This window comes from Capricornis sumatraensis, chromosome 18 (assembly GCF_032405125.1).
Source record: "Capricornis sumatraensis isolate serow.1 chromosome 18, serow.2, whole genome shotgun sequence".
Lineage (NCBI taxonomy): Eukaryota > Metazoa > Chordata > Mammalia > Artiodactyla > Bovidae > Capricornis > Capricornis sumatraensis.
In genome coordinates, this window is record NC_091086.1 from 8,745,836 (window position 1) to 8,764,756 (window position 18,921).

An 18,921-nucleotide genomic window follows, 5' to 3' on the forward strand; every position below is an offset into this window, starting at 1 on the left:
TGGCCCTACCACCTGCTGCATCTGGTGATTTAACATATTTCCCAAACAGGTACCTGTACAAACTCCGTGACCTTCACCTGGACTGTGACAACTACACAGAGGCCGCCTATACACTCCTCCTCCACACCTGGCTTCTCAAGGTACTGCCCTCCCAGTGGAGGGGATTCATGCTGAGATCCCACGGAGCCCTCACAGCAAGTTGAAAAGTTAAAAAAAAAGAAAAGAAAAGTTAGCCAAATAAATTTTGTTTTGCCCTGTGTCCCCAAACTTTTAACCTGGCAGGTTAATTTTCTGCACTGTTCTGTCTGGACACATAAGATTTCAAGTGACCGTCACATTTAGCAGCAATAAGAACCCCCTGAGATGTTTCTTGCAGTCTTACGTAACATTCAAACTGTTTTATATAACATCCAAGCATCAACTATAAATCATTAGCATGCCCTGTGAGCTGTTTTTCTTCTCTTGAAAGTGCTGCTGGAGCAGGACAAAGTTGCAAGGATTTCCTTTGGGTTTTGAAGAGCCAGGACCATGTCTTGCAGGGATTCAGAGAAGAATCCTTCAATCCTTACACAGGAGCCAAGAGCGAGTCCAGAGTGTCAATAACTGTAACTCTGCAGAAATGAGGGGTGCTTCCTGTGGAACCTGCAGGCCAATATCGTCTCTCTGATTGACACTCAGGGCAGCGAGGACAGGGCGCCCTCCTGCTCCTCAGCAATAGGGGAGACATCTGCCCTGGGTAACTGTGTGTGTCCTCTTTCTGCAGTGGTCAGATGAGCAGTGCGCATCGCAGGTCATGCAGACCGGCCAGCAGTACCCGCAGACCCACCGGCAGCTGAAGGAGACGCTCTATGATATCATCATAGGCTACTTTGACAAAGGAAAGGTAATTGGTCCCTGCCCTTCCTCTCTCCGTGGGAACCCTAGCTTCTGGGAAGGACTGTTCTCTCCCATACTCTATATGCAATCCATCTGCAGGTCTGGTCAGCTCTCCTGCCCAACCCTAAGTCTGATCATTTCTCTCCATCCCCATTCCTACTACATATGTTCAGAGCACCAGCATTGCTCACCTGAACACAATGAGTCCTGTGCAATAGCCCTGTATCCTCTGTTCCTCTGCAACATGTCGTCCTTCTCATAGGAAATAAGGTGATCATAGAACATACTTATCCCATAGACTATAACCCATTGTCCTGCTTACAATCATCTCAAACAGCCATCCCAACACTTAGATCAAATTACAATCTTTCCCATGACCCATGAGGCCACATGCGAGCTGTCCTCTGACTGCCTCTCCCGTGTCAACTCTGCCAGGCTCCCTCTTGCTCATATACTCTGTGCCAAGCTCTTCTCCACCTCAGGGCCTACGCACTTGCTTTTCCCAGCTTAGGACATTTCTCCTCCATATCTTACCATGGCCAGTTCCTTCTCACAGCTCAGGGTTTTACCCAAGCAAAGAATGTCATGTCCTGAAGAAGGCCTTCCCAGACCACACACAGCAGTACCCCTGCTCTGAGTCATACTTATTTCTTCTTCAAAGCACTTATCACTGTCAGACATCACCTCAATCGTTTTGTTTTGACTTGTTCATTGTCTGGCTCTCCACTTTAGAAGGCCAAGAGCAAAGATATTTGTCTTGTCCACTGCCGAGTGCCTAGTAGCTAGCACAGACCCTAAGATATGGGACCCAAAAGATATATGTTGAAAACATTAATTAATTGAATGTATGAATGACTTCATGGTGTCATCGTAAACAGCAAGAACGGGGTGATTTGTCACATTTTGTCTGGAGATTGGCCAAACCAGTTACTGTCCATCCTCCAGCCTCCAACTGGCCCTTCAGGAAGCACCAACTCAAACGCTGCAGGAGACATAGTAGGTGGCTAAGAGCTCAGGATCTGGGTTTCAAGCCGCGTTCCTTTACCGCCTGCAATCCCCGTGGCCTTTCAGAGATTCCAGTTCCCCATCCGTGACGGTGAGATATTGATAGTACCTACTTTCTAGCTGCTTTGTGAAAATTAGGTGAGAAAATGATATAAAGCACTTAGCATAAGACCTGGTATATAGTACTAACTTGTTCATTTTTTTTTTAATATTTACTTATTTAGGGGCTTCTCTGGTGGCTCAAGTGGTAAAGAATCCACCTGCAATGCAAGGGACCCAGGTTTGATCCCTGGGTCGGGAAGCTCCTCTGGAGAAGAGAAGTGGCTTCCACTCCAGTGTTCTTGCCTGGAGAATCCCATGAACGCAGGAGCCTGTGGGCTCCAGTCCGTGCGGGTCACAAAGAGTTGGCTGTGACTGAGCGACTAAGCATGAGCACATTTATTTATTTGTCTGTGCCAGGTCTTAGTAGCAGCATGCAGGATTTTTTTTTTTTTTTTTTTTTGTGACATGCGGACCCTTAGTTGTAGTGTGCAAACTCAGTTCTCTGCCCTTGAGGCCCCAGTTGACTGCCTGCTTCCTCTCACAAGCTTTTCCTGAGTCCTCCAGCTTACCTACAGCCCTGCCTCTTCTCCGAATGGCCTGGCCTCTTACAGCTCATCAGGCACTTTAGCACTTGCTTTTGGCCTGTTCTATCACCGCAGTTCCTTGCATCTGTCTTAGTGTGATCTCCCCACCTTCCCTGAAAAATGAAATGAGGTAATGTCTGTGGAGGGGTATATAAATTCCCAGGCATTGAGCGATTGGAGAAGACTGTTTTAATAATTTACAGTCATAAGCCTCTTGAGGGCAGAGACCCGGCCCTCTCTGGAGCCTCCCGTCCTGCTGGGCATCATGTCTGAGCTCACTCTTGGTTTATCGGCTGATTAAGTCAGTCATGGTAGGAAAACCCTGAAAGGACCTGTCAGGCCTTGTCCTCTGCTGGTATCTGACTCAGCCAACCCTTCGCTGAGCAGAGAGGAAGAAGGCATGAGCCGCAGTACTAAGGGGCATGTTACTAGTCGGTAGAGCACACATACGGGTCATCGTCTTTTTTTTTTCTTGCACATAACCCCCTGGTGTTGTGCAATAATGAGGAGGAAGAGGGCAGGAAGAGGTGCTGCTATAGCGCTTCAGGGGCAGAGAGGAGGGAGTGGATGGGTATGACCCCCTCTATGTGCCGCCGCTCTGGTGGCTTCTAGAATGAAGCCCAGAGTCTTTAGCATCCTTTTGACTTCCTTTCCCTATATCTCCCCTCACGGAGACTCATTGATCTAGACACACGAAATGACTTTCTACTCCTGAAGTCCTCTTCTCGTTACCTGATGGACTCCTCCACATCCCTCAAAACCCAACTAGTGCATCTGCTCATGTGTGTGCTTGACCCACTTCTGTTTCTGGAAGCAGAGACTGTCTTGTCCATCTTTATCACTTCCCATCCCTGTGTACCATGCCCAGAAGCCAGCAGGTGCTCAGTGACCAGCGTAGGAGACTCGGGGGTCAATGACCGGCAGAGGTCTTAGTGATCACACGGGCAGACGTGAAGGACGTTCCAGCCATTTGACTCCCTGCCTGTCTCCCTTCTTAGCCCCTCACTGATCCCTTAACATGTAGAGAGGGTATTTCTGGCATATTATGACGGAAAGTTGGCAAAGACCTCCACTTGAGCCAAACAGCCCCCTGGCCCAGCCCTGGGGCTTTAACCCCATCTTCTCGTTCAGGCTAAGGAGAAAGAACCAGCCCATACTTGTCTGTGGACTTGATTCCTCCTGGCATGTAAAACATTTTTATGCTGCTCACTAAGCTGTCCATGGGTTTACAGCCGTGGCTTCTCCACTCAGCACTTGCTTTTATTTATTTTTATGCTTGGATGCAGAGAGAGCACTTCTGCATTTTGGCAGCCTCCCCTCTCCCCTCCCCCTCCTCCCCCAACTTCTCCATTTAGCTGCCTCTTCCATTTGAAACCAAATTTGAAACGTAATGGGTGTCCCTTGAGATTGCCAGATCTCCAGCCCACCCAGCACCTCCCTCTGCCCCTCTGTAGAGGTTCCTGACTGCTCTGGTCTAGGATGGAAGGATGATCTATTGGTTTCAGTTAAAATGGAACAGATGGAAAGGACCCCCTCTATCCAGAGGTTTTTGGGTTTTTTTTCAGAATTTTTTTTAAAGATGCAAAAGACCTGTTTAAAAAAAGTTTTCATCACTGTTTTTAATACTCTAGTACCTCCTCCACCTCTATGCCGCCCATTGCTCACTCACCCTAAATAATGCAGTTAAGAAGTGATGGTATAAAGGCTTATTTATGCAAGATGAGTAAATTCTAGACATCTCTGTACAACATTGGGCCTATAGTTAACAATTCTGTGTTATGCATTTAAAAACCTGTTAAGTGGGTAGATCTCAGGTTAAGTGTTCTTACCACATTTGCTTTTGAAAGTGAGAGAAAGAGAAGGGTGGAAGGGAGGAAGGGAAGAAAGCTGGCCAAAGGGAATACGAAAGTGATGGGATTTGCCGAGTGAAAAGATCCCGGTAGCAAACATCAAGAGATCTGTATCTGGCTCCAACTCCAGCCTCAGAAATTCGCTGCCTGCTTATTTTCTTTGTGAACCATTTTTTCTCTGGGAAATCTCCGGTGGCTCAGATAGTAAAGATCCACCTGCAATGCAGGAGGCCCCGCTCTGAAACCTGGGTCAGGAAGATCCCCTGGAGAAGGGAATGGCTGTCCAATCTAGCATTCTTGCCTGGAGAATCACACAGACAGAGGCGTGTGGTGGGCTACAGTCCATGGGGTTGCAAAGAGTCGGACGTGATTGAGAGACTAACACTTGCACTTTCTAAGGGAGATTTTTTTTTAACTGGAGCAAAATTGCTTTGCACTGTTTACAGTGCTGGGTTGCTTTCTGCTGTACAACAGCATGAATCAGCCATGCACACACCACATATATCCCCTGCCTCTTGAGCCTCCTTCCTCCTGCCATCTCAGCCCTCTAGGTCATCACAGAGCACCAGACTGGGCTCCCTGCGCTGTATAGCAGCTTCCCACTGGCTACCTGTTTTACACATGGTAGTATATGTTTGTCAATGCTACTTCCTCAGTTTGGCCCACTAAAGCTTAGTATAAGGTCACGGGTCCTTCTCAAGTGCACATCCTGGCCCTGCTTTAGGTTAGGCCTTTGACCTGGGGTGGATGCTCTGCCGATCTGAACCTCTGTTTCTCACCTGGGAAATGCAGGTGCTGCTAGTCACCTCTCAGAGGGGTTGTGAAGATGCAGAAAGCATGTAAATAACGCACTTAGCCTAGGGTGTGGATGTTCCATTATTTGTCAGGAAACTGGGGTGAGAAGCAGAGGATAGGCCTGCTTCTTGGGATGCATTTGGTTCCCTGGGCATGGGGCAGGGTCTGGGCTACAGGGAGGCTTGTGGCTCAGTCCCAGGTGTGGAGCTGCCCCAGTGCCTTCCTCAGCAACGGCTCTGCAAGCCTGGAGCCCCTCTAACCTTTGTCTCCATGACCTTCCTTGTAGATGTGGGAAGAGGCCATCAGTCTGTGCAAGGAGCTGGCAGAACAGTGTGAGATGGAAATCTTTGACTATCAGCTGCTGAGCCAGAATTTGGTAAGGAGTCCCCAGGGGGAGCCGGCTGCCCTGCAGGTTGGTTGCTCGGGGCCTTGGCTGGGCAGAGAGGCTGAGGAGAGGGGGAGCTGAGGCAGGAGGCCTTGGGGGTAGGACCTCGGGAAAGGAACGGAAGTCGGGCTGAGCTGAGCCAAACTGCTGAGCATCTCCCTCCCAGCTGGGAATATTTCCAAAGGGAGGTCTTCTGGGAAAGCTCATCGGGCACAGTTTCTCCGATGGAGCGCTAAGTACCTGCCCGGTGCTGGGGCTGCTGCTGCTGCTGCTACTGCACACCCAATAAACACTGTACCACATTTGCTGTGAAATTCCCACAAACCACTAAACCAATTAGATGAAAACCCAAACCCGTGCTTTCTGATTAACAGATAAATCACATTAAAGTGCTCCCCATCTGGCCATTCCCATTAGCTCCTGGAAGCTCGTGATTTGGCGGGGAAAGTGGGAAGTAGGGGGAAACAGAGGCCCGGGCTGGTGGGGAGGTGGCCTGAGGGGCTGCTCTCCCCACACACATGTCCTGGTGGCCTGACACCCAGGACTCCAGAGCCCCATCTGAGCGCATTTCGAGAGGTTAGTCAGTCCCGCTCTTTATAGAGAACTGTGAAATGAGAGTCAGAGTGTTGGAAGAGGGTTGGTAGCTTGTCTGATCGGGGGATGGGTGTGGAATATAGTGTTCTCAGGTGTGATGTCAACACATACACCGCTTGCACCGAGAGACAATTAGGTCTGCCTGAGTCTGCCCACATAGATGTTTGCAGGTATGGAGGTGCACGCGCCTTCTGATGTATGCAGTGCATACACACACACACACACACACACACACACACACACACACGCACCTATAGAGCCGGAAATAGGAAACAGCAGCCCACTCCAGTATTGTTGCCTGGAGGGTCCCATGGACAGAGGAACCTGGCGGGCTATAACCCATGGGATCGCAAGAGTTGGACACAACTTAGCAGCTAAAACAAACCAATAATTTGTACTAACAACTACATATTTCCTGTGTTACAGACTAAACCATCACTACCACCACCCATGCACATCCATGGATGCACACACACCCGGTATACATCCACGTGCACGCTAATGGACGTGTATGGCTGTGCACCAAGCCCAGCTCACACGAGTTCACATCCAGGGCCGCACACATTCATCTTCCATGTTGCGTTCAGTGTGAAATGCTGTCGTCTGGGAGCCGCACCATTCTATTTTACCTGCCCCCTCATGACTTCTCCCCAGTTACAGCGATTGGAAGATGCCATTAGGTATAAAGTAAAACACAGACTCTTTTCAAAGATGTTAAAATATAAAAGCACACACCTCTTGGAACTGGTGAAGTACATTGGGTGTGCATACACAGGAAGACATCCATATCCAGAAACACTTAGCCATCTATAGACGGCCGCAGACACACTCCCGGTGTGAGCAGAGTGATGATGCTGGCGGGGCTCCGAACAGCTGGCTGGATTCAGTTCCGTACTTATTGGATGCACTGAGATACCACTTCTTTATCTGCAAAGCAGAGATACAGTGCCTTGGGTTTGTTATGAGGGTGATGCAAGTACACGTGTTACTGCAGGTAGGATGATGGACAGGGTATCTGGTATAGTGTAAATATATCACTGTTGTGATGACAGTTCCATGAATATGCAAACATGTGCACTTGGCACATTTGTTCTGGTGTCATGATCACGTCTTAGCCCCTCGGAGCTGAATGTGCCTTTAATACACATTTGTGGTGTTACAAGCTGTGAGTTCTCTTCTTTCAGATCCAGCAGGCAAAATTCTATGAAAACATCATGAAAATCCTCAGACCGAAGCCAGACTACTTTGCTGTTGGATACTACGGCCAGGGTTTCCCCTCCTTCCTCCGGGTGAGTCTGTGGGTGACTTGGACAAGGCCCGGGTCCCGGACCCCGGCCTCTCGGCCCTCCCTTTGTCCCTTGAGGCTCTGCTTGAGCTCAGACCCGGTGCCCTCCGGTGTCCGAGGGCCGTCCCTTCCCCTGCACCCTCCTCAGTCCCCCTCCGCTAACGGCACCTCAGCCACCCGCTGTGTTTCTTCACATACACGGCAGCGTTGGCTGTCTTGTGAGGCGGTGAGCACGCCAACCCAGGGACGAGGTGCTCAGAGGGGCCGGAGCTCTGCTACCCAGCAGGAACGATATTGCACAAGTTCTCAGACCTTTTGGTCTCAGGGCCGTTTTATCTCTTAAAAATATGATCAAGGTCCCCAGAGAACCTGTATTTGTAGACTTTATCTACCTGCATTTATGACATCCAGAATTAAAACTAAGACAGTTTCAAAATGCAGTTCTCCCTTGGTATTCACCAGGAATTGGTTTTAAGACCTTGTGCAGAGAACAACACCTGAGGGTCCTCAAGTCCATATGAAATAGTGTAGTGTTAGCATGTAGAAATGGCATACTATCTCCTAAATGGTTCAAATCACCTCTAGATTACTTACAATACTAAATACAACGTAAATGCTTTGTAATTAGTTGCTGGAGTGCAGCAAACTCAAGTTTTGCTTTTTGGAAGTTTCTAGATTTTTTTTTTCAAATATTTTTGAATCATGGTTGGTTGAATCCATGGAATAAGATCCTGAGGATATGAAAGGTTAACTGTTTAGAACTAGTTATGGAGGGTAAACAACTTATTTAAAAATAATGATAATAAACCCCCATGACTTGACTTGAAGTTGCTTCAGTTATGTCCAACTCTTTGCAACCCAATGGGCTATAGGCCAGCAGGCTCCTGTCCATGGGATTTCCCAAGCAGGAATGCTGGAGTGGGTTGCCATTTCATTCTCCAGGGGATCTTCCCAACCCAGGGATTGAACCCAGGCATTGCAGACAGATTCTTTACCAGCTGAGCCACGGGGAATCCCCAGAAAACCGGAGTGGGTAGCCTATCCCTTCTCCAGTGGACCTTCCTGACCCAGGAATCGAACTGGGGTCTCCTGCATTGCAGGCAGATTCTTTACCAACAGAGCTCCCAAGGAAGCCTGAAATGAGGATCCAGGTTTGGAAACATTGATACGGGCATGGGTTTGGACGGAAGAGTTTAGAGTACCATTAGAGGCAGCACAGTGGCACAGACAGGTCTAGAACAGGGTTCCTCAGCCTCAGCTCTATAGATACTTTAGACTAGATAGTGCTCAGCTATGGGCCGATCTGCACATGGAAGGCTTCTTGCCCACTAGGTCCCAGGAGTGCTCCTCCTTGGAGTTGTAACAATCAAAACTGTTTCCAGACATAACCAGCATCCCTTAAGAGGCAAAATCACTGCCTGTTTAAAAACTACTGGTCTAGAAGGAGCTAACATGTCAGGGAAGGATAAAGTGTGTTACCATGGAGCCTCGTGATGAAGGACCCACATGCTGGTCCCTTCCAGCCCACAGGTTCCGCCCATATGGTCCATTAAAGGCAGGGGGGGGCATCTTTGTGGCCCTGTAGATGGGAGAGTGGGGTGACAGTGGAGTGAGGAATTGCCCTGGGGGCTGCACGTAGGATGGTTTGGAGAAAACGTTCTCAGCATCCATGATCTCTTCTCCCTTTGGAACCAATCCTTTTTAAAAAGTGGTATGCCCAGCTGAAAGGCGTGTGAGTTGAGGTTCCATCCTTTCCCTGGAGGGGAGAAAGAGGGTGGAGAGATCTCTAGGCTATCACCACAGCCCTGTGTGCCTGACCAGCCTCCCAGTTTGGCTTGAACCATCTCCTCCACGCCTGGGCCCTGGGATCTCTGACGGATGTCCTTTCTCTGCAGAACAAAGTGTTCATCTACCGAGGGAAGGAGTATGAGCGAAGAGAAGATTTCCAGATGCAGCTGATGAGCCAGTTCCCCAACGCAGAGAAGATGAACACAACCTCTGCGCCTGGGGATGATGTGAAGAACGCCCCAGGCCAGTGTATCCTTAACAAATGCCCCTGCCAAGGGCCTGGCATGGGCCGCCCTGCCAGGACTTCAACCCACAGAGCCTGATCCTAGAGCTGGGGACTGCTGCCAGCATCACTGCAGTGGTGCCAATTTCAGAGTCCAGTGCGGGCTCCAAAAAGAACCATCTCAGGAAACTCAAATGCTGTGTTCATTGATAAATTCACTTCTTTCTTTGCGATGATTACCATCAAGGCCTGACTCGGCCAAGCATTTCTTTGTACAGGGAACCTGCGATTACACTCACAAAGTGGTCCCACCTCCAGGGATCTCCAGTCTAGCAAGTAAAAAACGTTTACAGCATCATTAAATAGGTATTTGTAAAACTGTGATCGATGCTATAAGAAAGCCCTGCTGGTTCCCATGATTGGGAGGGAAGGAAAGTCTTCCTTGAGGAAGGTGATGTTGAAGGTGAGAGATGAGGTGGGAAAATGTCCTAGACAGAGGGAAAGAGCATCGTGTGCAAAGGCCCTGAGGTCCAAGAACTGGCATGGTGCCACATAGCTCTTCCAGTAAACTCAGAACTCCTGAGCAAGCCTGCAGGGCTGTCCTTCCTCTGGCCCCTGCCTGTGTCTCCAGCGCCATTGCCCCCAACTTTTCCTTCCCTCTCTCATGCTCCTCTGCCACACAGATCTTGTTTCTGTTCCGTAAACATGCCCAGCTTGTTCTTGCCTCTGGGCCTATGTGTTTTCTCTTCTCTTTGCTTGGAATGCCCTTCCCTCAGCTCCTTTCTCACCCATCAAATTCTAACTCAGTGTCACCTCCCAGAAGAGGCCTTCCTCGGTCACCTTATTGGAAGTCTTCAGTACTCTGCTGTCTCAACCCCTGTTTGTTTTTGTTTAGCAAACTGATCTCAATCTGTCATTATCTGTTGTGATTTCAAATGTAAAACTGCTTCATACATAGTCGTGTACATATGTCAACTGAATAGCATGGAGAGAAAAAGACCAAGAAGGTGCAGTCTGTTCATAGGACGTATAATGTACATGTGCATACACAGAGGTGTCCAGCTCTCTGTGACCCCATGGGCTGTAGCCCACCAGGCTCCTCTGTCCATAGAATTTTCCAGGCAAGAATACTAGAGTGGGTTGCCATTTCCTCCTCCAGGAGATCTTCCCAGCCCAGGGATTGAACCTGTGTCTCTTGCATCCCCCTGCTCTGGTAGGCAGATTCCTTACCACTGTGCTGCCTGGGAAGTCGGGGATATATATCCAGTTAACATTAAAAATAGATTCCAGTATACAGTAGGTGCAGACAAATACTGTTTGATTCCACTTGTATGAGGTACCTAGACTAGTCAAACTCATAGAGTCAGAAAGTGTACTGGCAGCTGCCAGGGGCCAGGGAGTGGGGCTTGGGGAGGGGTGATGGGGACTGGGGCTTCCCCAGCGGCCCAATGGTAGAGAATCCGCCTGCAATGCAGGAACCACAGGAGATGTGGGTTGGACCTCTGGGTTGGGAAGATCCCCTGGAGGAGGGCGTGGCAACCCACTCCAGTATTCTTGCCTGGAGAATCCCATGGACAGAGGAGCCTGGTGGGTTACAGTCCACAGGGTCACGGAGAGTCAGACACGACTGAAGTGACTTAACATGCACGCACGCATGCACAGTGGGGACTTAGTGTTTAATGAGGACAGAGTTTCTGTTTAGGAAGGTGAAAAATTTGGCAGATGGATGATGGTGATAGTTGTACAGCGTTGTGAATGTATTTAGTGCCACTGAACTGTAGAGTTAAATATGGTTAAACTATTATGGTTTGATAATGTGACTTTTAACCACGGGTTGTTCAGTTGCTCACTTGTGTCCAACTCTCTGCAACCCCGTCGACTGCAGCACACCAGGCTTCCCTGTCCTTCAACTGTCTCCCAGAGTTTGCTCAAGCTCATGTCCATTGAGTCAGTGATGCCATCCAACCATCTCGTCCTCTGTCATCCCCTTCTCCTCCCACCTTCAATCTTTCCCAGCATCAGGGGCTTTTCTACAATAAAAAGGATTTTTTCTAAAAAAAGGTAGAACTAACATGGAAACTCCAGGAAGGCAGAGACCCGTGCTCTTGCTCACTGCAGTGATCCTCAAAGGCAGCTCTCAGGAAACACTTGCTGGTCAACAGAAAGAGAAAGGAAACAAGAGAGGGGAAAGAAAGGGGAGCTAGAGAAAGGTAGGAGGGAGGGAGGCATGGATGCAGCAAGGCGTCTGGGGCACACAGAAAGTCGAAGGGACAGGAGGTGGTGCTAGTGCGGTTGGGGAGGTACGGTGGAAACAAGGCTCCAGTGCAGCGAAGCATAATGATCACCAGGTCAGGGGCTGATGCTGCAACGGCTGCGTTAACCTAGTCCAGCTCCCGTGTTGCGCCCTGCAGCGCAAATTAAGTTACAGCCTTTAAAATGGGGCTGACAGGTTCCACGGCTGGTCTGCTAGGTCTGTCGAACCTTAATGCAAATATTTTCCCCTCGGATGATACATATTCATCTGTAACCTTTTCATTATGCTCGCTTGCCCTTCATGCGTGCTCTACCAGGGTTATTTGCAGGAGGAAATGTAACCAGCGGCAAAGCTGGCTGGTTACACATGTGAGTTTGGTTACAGGCGAGACGTGGGATTAGTACTAAGGCCCTGCTACGTGGATATCCTGGTATTGAACAACTATGTGGCCTTTTAACTCATGGTGGGAGAAGAAAGCATCTGTTACTGGGCCGAGTCATCATACGCAGGCCTGATTCAGCTCCAGGAGTCAGGTGGAGAGGGAAAGGGCTGACATTTGCTCTGTGTCCTCTTCATGCCATGCATAAGACTGAAGGTTTTGTAACTAGATTTTTCTAATCCCCGTAAAGGCTTCCCTGGTGGCTTAGTGGTAAAAAATCTGTCTGCAATGCAGGAGACTCAGGTTTGATCCCTGAGTCTGGAAGATCCCCTGGAGAAGGAAATAGCAACCTACTCCAGTATTCTTGCCTGGAGAATCCCATGGACAGAGGAGCCTGGTGGGCTACAGTCCACAGGGTCACAAAAGAATTGGACACTACTGAGTGACTGAAAGCAGTAACAACCCCGATAAAACTCTATTAGGTGGGTATTAATTGTCCCTATTTCATAGAGAAGTACATGAAGCAGAGAGGTAAGGTGGTTTGCCTAGGAGTACGAAGCTAGTTAATGATGCAGGTGAGATTTGAACTCCAAGGTCTGTCTCAAAGTCTGCATTCTTTCTATAATGCCATCATTTTCATTTAAGATTAATGGACAGAGTGTTCTCTATTAACTATCGTTAAGTGATGGCACGCCAGGCATTTGCATGCATTGTTTCATTTTATTCTCATAACCATCCCATGAGTTGGGTATTTTTACTCTCTGCATTTTGCAAGTAAAAACGAGGCTTAAAAATGTAAACAGCTGGCACAAGGTCTCAGAAATTGATGGAGCTAAGATTGAACCCAAGTCTGATTTTTGCAAACTCTGAGCTCTTAACGCCCCGTTCTGTTGCCTTCCTGTGTTGCATGACAAGACCCAGTGTCTTCTCACGTAGGTACCCAAGTGGGGGAAGTCACTTAGCAGCAGAGGTCTCTTGGGTGGCTGTCTCCTGTTCCCTACCCACCCCTCTGCCGTTTAATGCGTAGGGAGCGGGTGCGGCCATGCAGCCCACTGGACGTGGTTGGAGGGTGATGTCACTGGCTTCTTCAGGCAGACTTACATGAAGGACCAGATGGGACACATTTTAGTCTCTGTGGACCGCGTGTCTCTGTCACAGCTCCTCACCTCTCTTGTGCTGGGGGAGCCCCATGGGTAGTACATAAATGGATGGGTGTAGCTGTGTCCCAATAAAACTTTATTTATGAACACTGAAATTTAAATTTAATATTATCACATGTCACGTAATACTATAAAAGCTCTTCTTAGCTGGGAGCCGCACAATAACAGGCAGTGAGCCGGATTTGACCAGAGGGCTATAGGTTGCCAGTCCTGCCCTAGACTTAATCCAGAAAGAATTCCCTCCCAGAGAAGGCTGTTTGCTGTAGAGCTTGAGATAGAAATTAGTTTTCCTGAGTATTATGCGACTTCCTCCAGTCAGGCTTATTCATTTGTATTAAGCATTGCTCCATCTTGCCCTCTCCTCTCATTGTCTCTGCCTCTGAATCTCTCTTGATGTCTCTCTACCTGTGTCTTTCTCTCTGTCTCTTTCTGAGGGACTCTCACTGAATGTGGAAGTGCTCTTCAGCAGTAAAACAGTTACATCCCCAGCATGTTAGCACAGAGTGAGTTTACTGAGGAAGGGAGGATTGGATCTAACTTGGAATTGCGTTCTGGCCATTTCTTTTGTGTGAAGGAGTCCCAGCGCCTACATCAGGAAGCTCCCAGTCTGGTGGGGAGGAGACTGAAAGGAGAAGACAGGGAGCTGGAGAGACGAGAGTTCTGTGCTCAGACGCGATGCCGTGGAGGGCCAGGAAGGAAAGGGGCACCTGGCTGAGGGTGGACTGAACTTCACGGTGGCATGGAGAAATCATCTTAGCAGAGGGGACAGCACCATCTGTTGCATGCTCCGAAATAACGGTGGGAAATGGGTCGGAATCCTAGTGGAAGATTTGAACAGTTCATATTCAAAATTGGCATATTTGAATGCCAACAAGAGGAGTTTGTGATTTCTTAATTGGCAGAAATGTCAGGCTCAAGGGAAGAGTTTTCAAGCCAGGGTGGACCTCAGGTAGAATAGAGGGAGGAGAGAACCTGGATACCTGGAAACGAGAGGTGGGTAAGGAAGCCACGGAAGCCGGGGAAACGGAAGCAAGGTTCAGGGGTGGGACCGGCGATGGCTAACCTTGTTTATTTTGCTACGTGATTGACTGACAGTGAACAACGGTCTAGAAGAGGCGTGACAGAAGTCCGGCACACGTGATGGCTCTTCTGTAGCCCGTGCCCATGGCAGGCATCAATCACGGAGCTCTTTCCCACTGAGCTTGGACATGGCCTTATATCCCTGCCCCAGGCAGTTGCTCTCAGAGTGCTAGATGGCATGTATTCACCTGCTGTAAAGCAGCGCTTCTCAAACTGCAGCGTGCATGCGCCTCATCTGAGGATCCTACAAAACGCAGACTGGGACTCATTAGATCTTAGGCGGGCCCCGGGAGTCACCGTTTCTAACAAGCCCTCGGGTGATGGTGATGCTTCTGCTCAGTGGGGAGCACCAATTATAGGCAACGAACGCTGAGCTTAGGGTTACAGACCCAAATACAGACTGTTGCTCTGTGCTCACAAGCTGTGTGACCTTCACTGTGTTGTTCAGCTGCTTTGACCTTGATGTCCCTTTCTCTGGAAAGTATGATTAACGTTAAGAGCGGTGGTCAGTGGAACTAGGGAGATGAAAGGAGACCGAGGGGAGACATTCTCTGCAGTCAGTCAAGAGCTAGGACTGCGTTAGGTGTTACTCTTGTTCATGACAGTAATAGAGCAAAGATTAAGGACTGTTACTACTAACCAGCTGTTAGCAGAGGCTGAGCCCTCGGACAGGGCTGCAGCTCTGATAAGGACCACGGTGACTGCTAAGTGGTCACTAGGACCTAGCATCTTGAGGTTTGTCACTCATTAAAAACTTGGCCCCAGAGGACTGTCCTGGGGGGCGGGAGTCTCAGCTGGGACCTGCTGTGCTGGGAACTGCCCCCCACCCCCGACCAACATGTTGCGAGCTCTTAACTACAGGAATTGCAGACATCCAGTGTTTCACCGTCCAGCCCGTCTTGGATGAACACCCGAGGTTCAAGAATAAGCCAGTGCCTGACCAGATTATAAAGTAAGCCCCTCAGTTCGAGGGAAGGAATGTGGGGAGGAACATTCTGTGAGGCTGCCAAGCAAGCAGAGCCGGTGGGAGGACAGGCCTTGGTACCCTTCTGTCTTAGCCTGTTTTCCACTTCCTTCCTGGAAGAAGCATCACCCCCATGAGCCCTCTGGGCCCTGCCCCTGGAAGGCTAACACCAGGCGTGGCTGGGAGGATGAGGGCGGGCTCACCCTGCGGCCAGGGAGTCCTCAGGAAGCACCGATGGGCTTCACTGACTGGGACGTGGAGAGCCTGTCTCTCAGGATGGTGCCGGAGCGGCTCCAGGAATCCACAGCCGGAGAGTGTGGGCAACAGGGACGATGCTCGGGCTGAGCACTTTCTCCGGAGGGGCATCTTTTTGGCACTTGTGAAGGTTGTGCACTCACAATGGATGTGTCCACACTTTGATTTAAAGGGTACGCTAAGGGAGGTCCCCCAGTGGTTAGGACTCAGTGCCGTCACCGCCAAGGGCCAAAGGTCAATCCCTGCGCAAGGAACTAAGATCCCACAAACCAAAAAATTTAAATGTAAAGTAAAATAAAGGCAGCATTGGAGGTAGCAGCATGAAGACAAGACCGATCTGTTTAATGCCAGAAGCCAAGGTCAGGAATGAGGTGGTGAAGCAGAAGGTCTGTGGGATCTGTGGGCAGCAGGTGCCCACTCTAAGCTGTCTGGCTCACCCCCCTTAAGCCCAGGTGCCCAGTTTCACACCTTGATTGCCTTCGGAAAGGCTTCTTCTCTGGGAGGGCCTGTCCGAGCAGGAGCTCAGTTGTGAGAGGAATGGCCTGCTCCTTGGGGGAGAAGTGGTCTCATGCTAGGGAGGTAGGGGACAGATGTAGCTGAGCCTGCATCTCAGCCTTCCGTCCCCGCCTCAGGAAGGCACCCTTGGGCAAGGGGTGACAACCACACAGCCAGCACCGTGCCCTGCTGGCTCTGATGCTAGAACAGCCCTGGAGATTCAGGAAGACTGATGGGGTAGGGGTGGGGGCGTAACTAAAGGAATCCTTAGAAGATACCTCTGGGCCATTAGTCTAGGACCTTGGATGTATCCAGATCCTTCATTGAGATCATAAGAAACAATGGCCCAGGCACTAATATGTGTATTAGTTATAGAATTCAACTTTGGGGGTACCCTGAGGGGTGCTATGTTCTTACGAAGGCATACGACTGACGAGCTTCTAAATCATCTCAGAAAGAAAGCCTGGTTTTAAATGCTACAGCGAGGGCTCTACCAGACCTAGAGTTCACTGCGGAGGGCCTCCCTGGACAGTGCAGGGTCAGGTCAGGTTTTGCTCTCAGGAGCCTCAGCCTCTTCCTGTCTTGCAGCTTTTACAAATCCAACCACGTGCAGAAGTTCCACTACTCCCGGCCAGTGCGCAGGGGGACCGTCGATCCTGAGAACGAGTTTGCCGTAAGTGTCTCCTCTCCGCTGCAGCAGCCGCGATCATTCCCCTGGGCCTCTGTACCAGCCAGGGCATGCTCCTGCAGCATCATAATGGGAGGGCCTCTGACCCAAACCCACAGGAAGGGGCCTGGCTTCTGCTGGTATGATGACACCCGCCTTCCAGGCTCTTCTGTGGGGTTTGTCGTCTCATTTCTTGAGCCTCTCCACTCTCCATGTAACGCAGGCCTGGCGAGAGCCCCTGTCTGCCTCGGGGAGTTCACAGTCCCCAGTGTCCCTGTGCTTCCCAGGACCTGTCTGCTATTCCCAAGGGCTAAGGCTGGCACAAGGAGCCAGCCCCAAGTCTCTCTCCGCTCTTTCCCTTCAACTGTGATTCTTCATGTTTGGAGGTGGGGGTGGGGCTCTGTCCCTTTAAGAATATGATGATTGATTGCTATACACACACCCAGAAAATGCAGGTGAATGTATTCAATTGTGCCTAAAAATTATGCCTGTTCAGAGACCCAGGTTAAAACATACTGAACCTAAATCTAGGGAAAATGTAAACTTCACATTGGGAAAGGATTCTTCAGGGTAAAATGGGGGTGTGTTTCTGGATCCTGTAATTTTTCATTCTGATTCTGGGTGGATAGGAGGCCTGGGGGCCTGGCTAGGTCCCAACTCTGCTGGTCAGGTTTCACAAGTGTGTTGCTTTCCTGCCCCTGCCTCCCTCCAATGGCACAGTCGATGTGGATCGAGAGGACCTCCTTCGTGACTGCATACAAGCTTCCCGGCATCCTGCGCTGGTTTGAGGTGGTTCACATGTCCCAGGTGAGTCTGCCGGCCTCAGGAGTCTCCTGGGACCGGGAGAGGGCAATGCCTTTGTTAAAAGCCGCTGCAGAAAGGAAAAGTGAAAAAGTGTTAGTCGCTCAGTCATGTCCAACTCTTTGCGACTTTATGGACTGTAGCCCACCAGGCTCCTCTGTCCATGGGATTCTCCAGGCAAAAATACTGGAGTGGGTAGCCATTCCATTCTCTAGGGGATCTTCCTGACCCAGGAATTGAACCCAGGTCTCCTGCACTGCAGGCGGATTCTTTACTGTCTGGGCCACCAGGCGGGACTCCAGGAACTCCAGTGCAGGAAGGGACCTGAAGCAGCATCTAGTTTACCTGCTTTCAGATTAATTTTTAGCATCTGATAACTTTTTTCCCTGGAAAATGAAAGGTACCATAGAATCCAGTAATAAACTTGATGAGCGGGGAGCTTCTGTGGCTGGTACAGGTGAAGCAGAGGGCCTGGAACTCCATGGACACATTCGGCTCCTCATATTCTCCCCCACAGCAGTTGTTTGGGAGCCCTTTGCGAATCCCGCTATGAACTCGTTTTAGAGTTGGATGAACTAAAGCTCAGAGAAAGGAAATCATGCAGGGCAAAGCTCTGACTACAACGCAGATGTGTGAACTCCATGTATTTGCTCCACGTATAGCATGCATTTCGCTTCATAACTCACTTCAGGGTCTCTGTGTTCTCAGATAGCTAAGGATCTTGCAGCTCCCAGCATGCAAAGGGAAGACTAGGGGAACTTGAGAAGCAGGGGTGTATTCAGGATATCTTATTCACTTATTCATTCATCAAATGTTTGAGTTCCTCACACATGTCAGGCAGCTGGAGATTTTGCAGTGAAGCTTACATTCTAGTGGTGAAGACACTAAAAAGTCTGAGTAAGTATATACTATGTCAGGTGGAGAAAACTACTCTGGATAAAATAAAAGAGAAAGGTCGTGAATGGGGGTTATTTTAAATAGCATGGAGAGAGAAAGCCTTCTGGCTAAATGCCTTTTGAGCAAAAGCCTGGAGGAAGTGAGGGAACTATCTGTGCAAATATCCAAGAGATGTGTGCCAATATCCAAGAGAAGCACCTTCTCGCAGAGGGAGCAGCAAGTGCAAAGGCCCTGGGGCAGAACAAGCTCACGTCTGAATCAGAACAAGTGGGGAGGAGTAGCAGTGGTCTGCTAGCAGGTCATGTAGGACCTTGTAGGCACCATAAGGTCTCAGGCGTTTCCACTGGCTGAACTGGAGCTGCACGCACAGGAGGGACACGGTCTGACTGACATTTCCAGTGCGGTTTGATAAGCATTGAATTAAAGATTTTAAAATTAAAAAAAAAAAGAAAATGTAATAAAACATATAAATTTAGGAAAAAAAAAAAAAAGAAACCATCCCCCTTCAGCCCTTAAGGCCCACACCCCCAGAAGCCAGGTGA

The 18,921-nt window shown here is 49.5% G+C and overlaps 1 protein-coding gene across 1 annotated transcript in view; it reads left to right on the plus strand.

Moving 5' to 3' along the window:
* DOCK2 (dedicator of cytokinesis 2) overlaps positions 1-18,921 on the plus strand; it is a 444,911-nt gene that overhangs the window by 399,373 nt on the left and 26,617 nt on the right. Inside the window, exons 36-43 of the mRNA XM_068990795.1 lie at positions 50-140; positions 764-883; positions 5,439-5,528; positions 7,316-7,420; positions 9,312-9,453; positions 15,171-15,252; positions 16,603-16,687; positions 17,402-17,488. Of these exons, the coding sequence (XP_068846896.1) occupies positions 50-140; positions 764-883; positions 5,439-5,528; positions 7,316-7,420; positions 9,312-9,453; positions 15,171-15,252; positions 16,603-16,687; positions 17,402-17,488 (802 nt within the window). The remainder of the gene's footprint in view (positions 1-49; positions 141-763; positions 884-5,438; positions 5,529-7,315; positions 7,421-9,311; positions 9,454-15,170; positions 15,253-16,602; positions 16,688-17,401; positions 17,489-18,921) is intronic.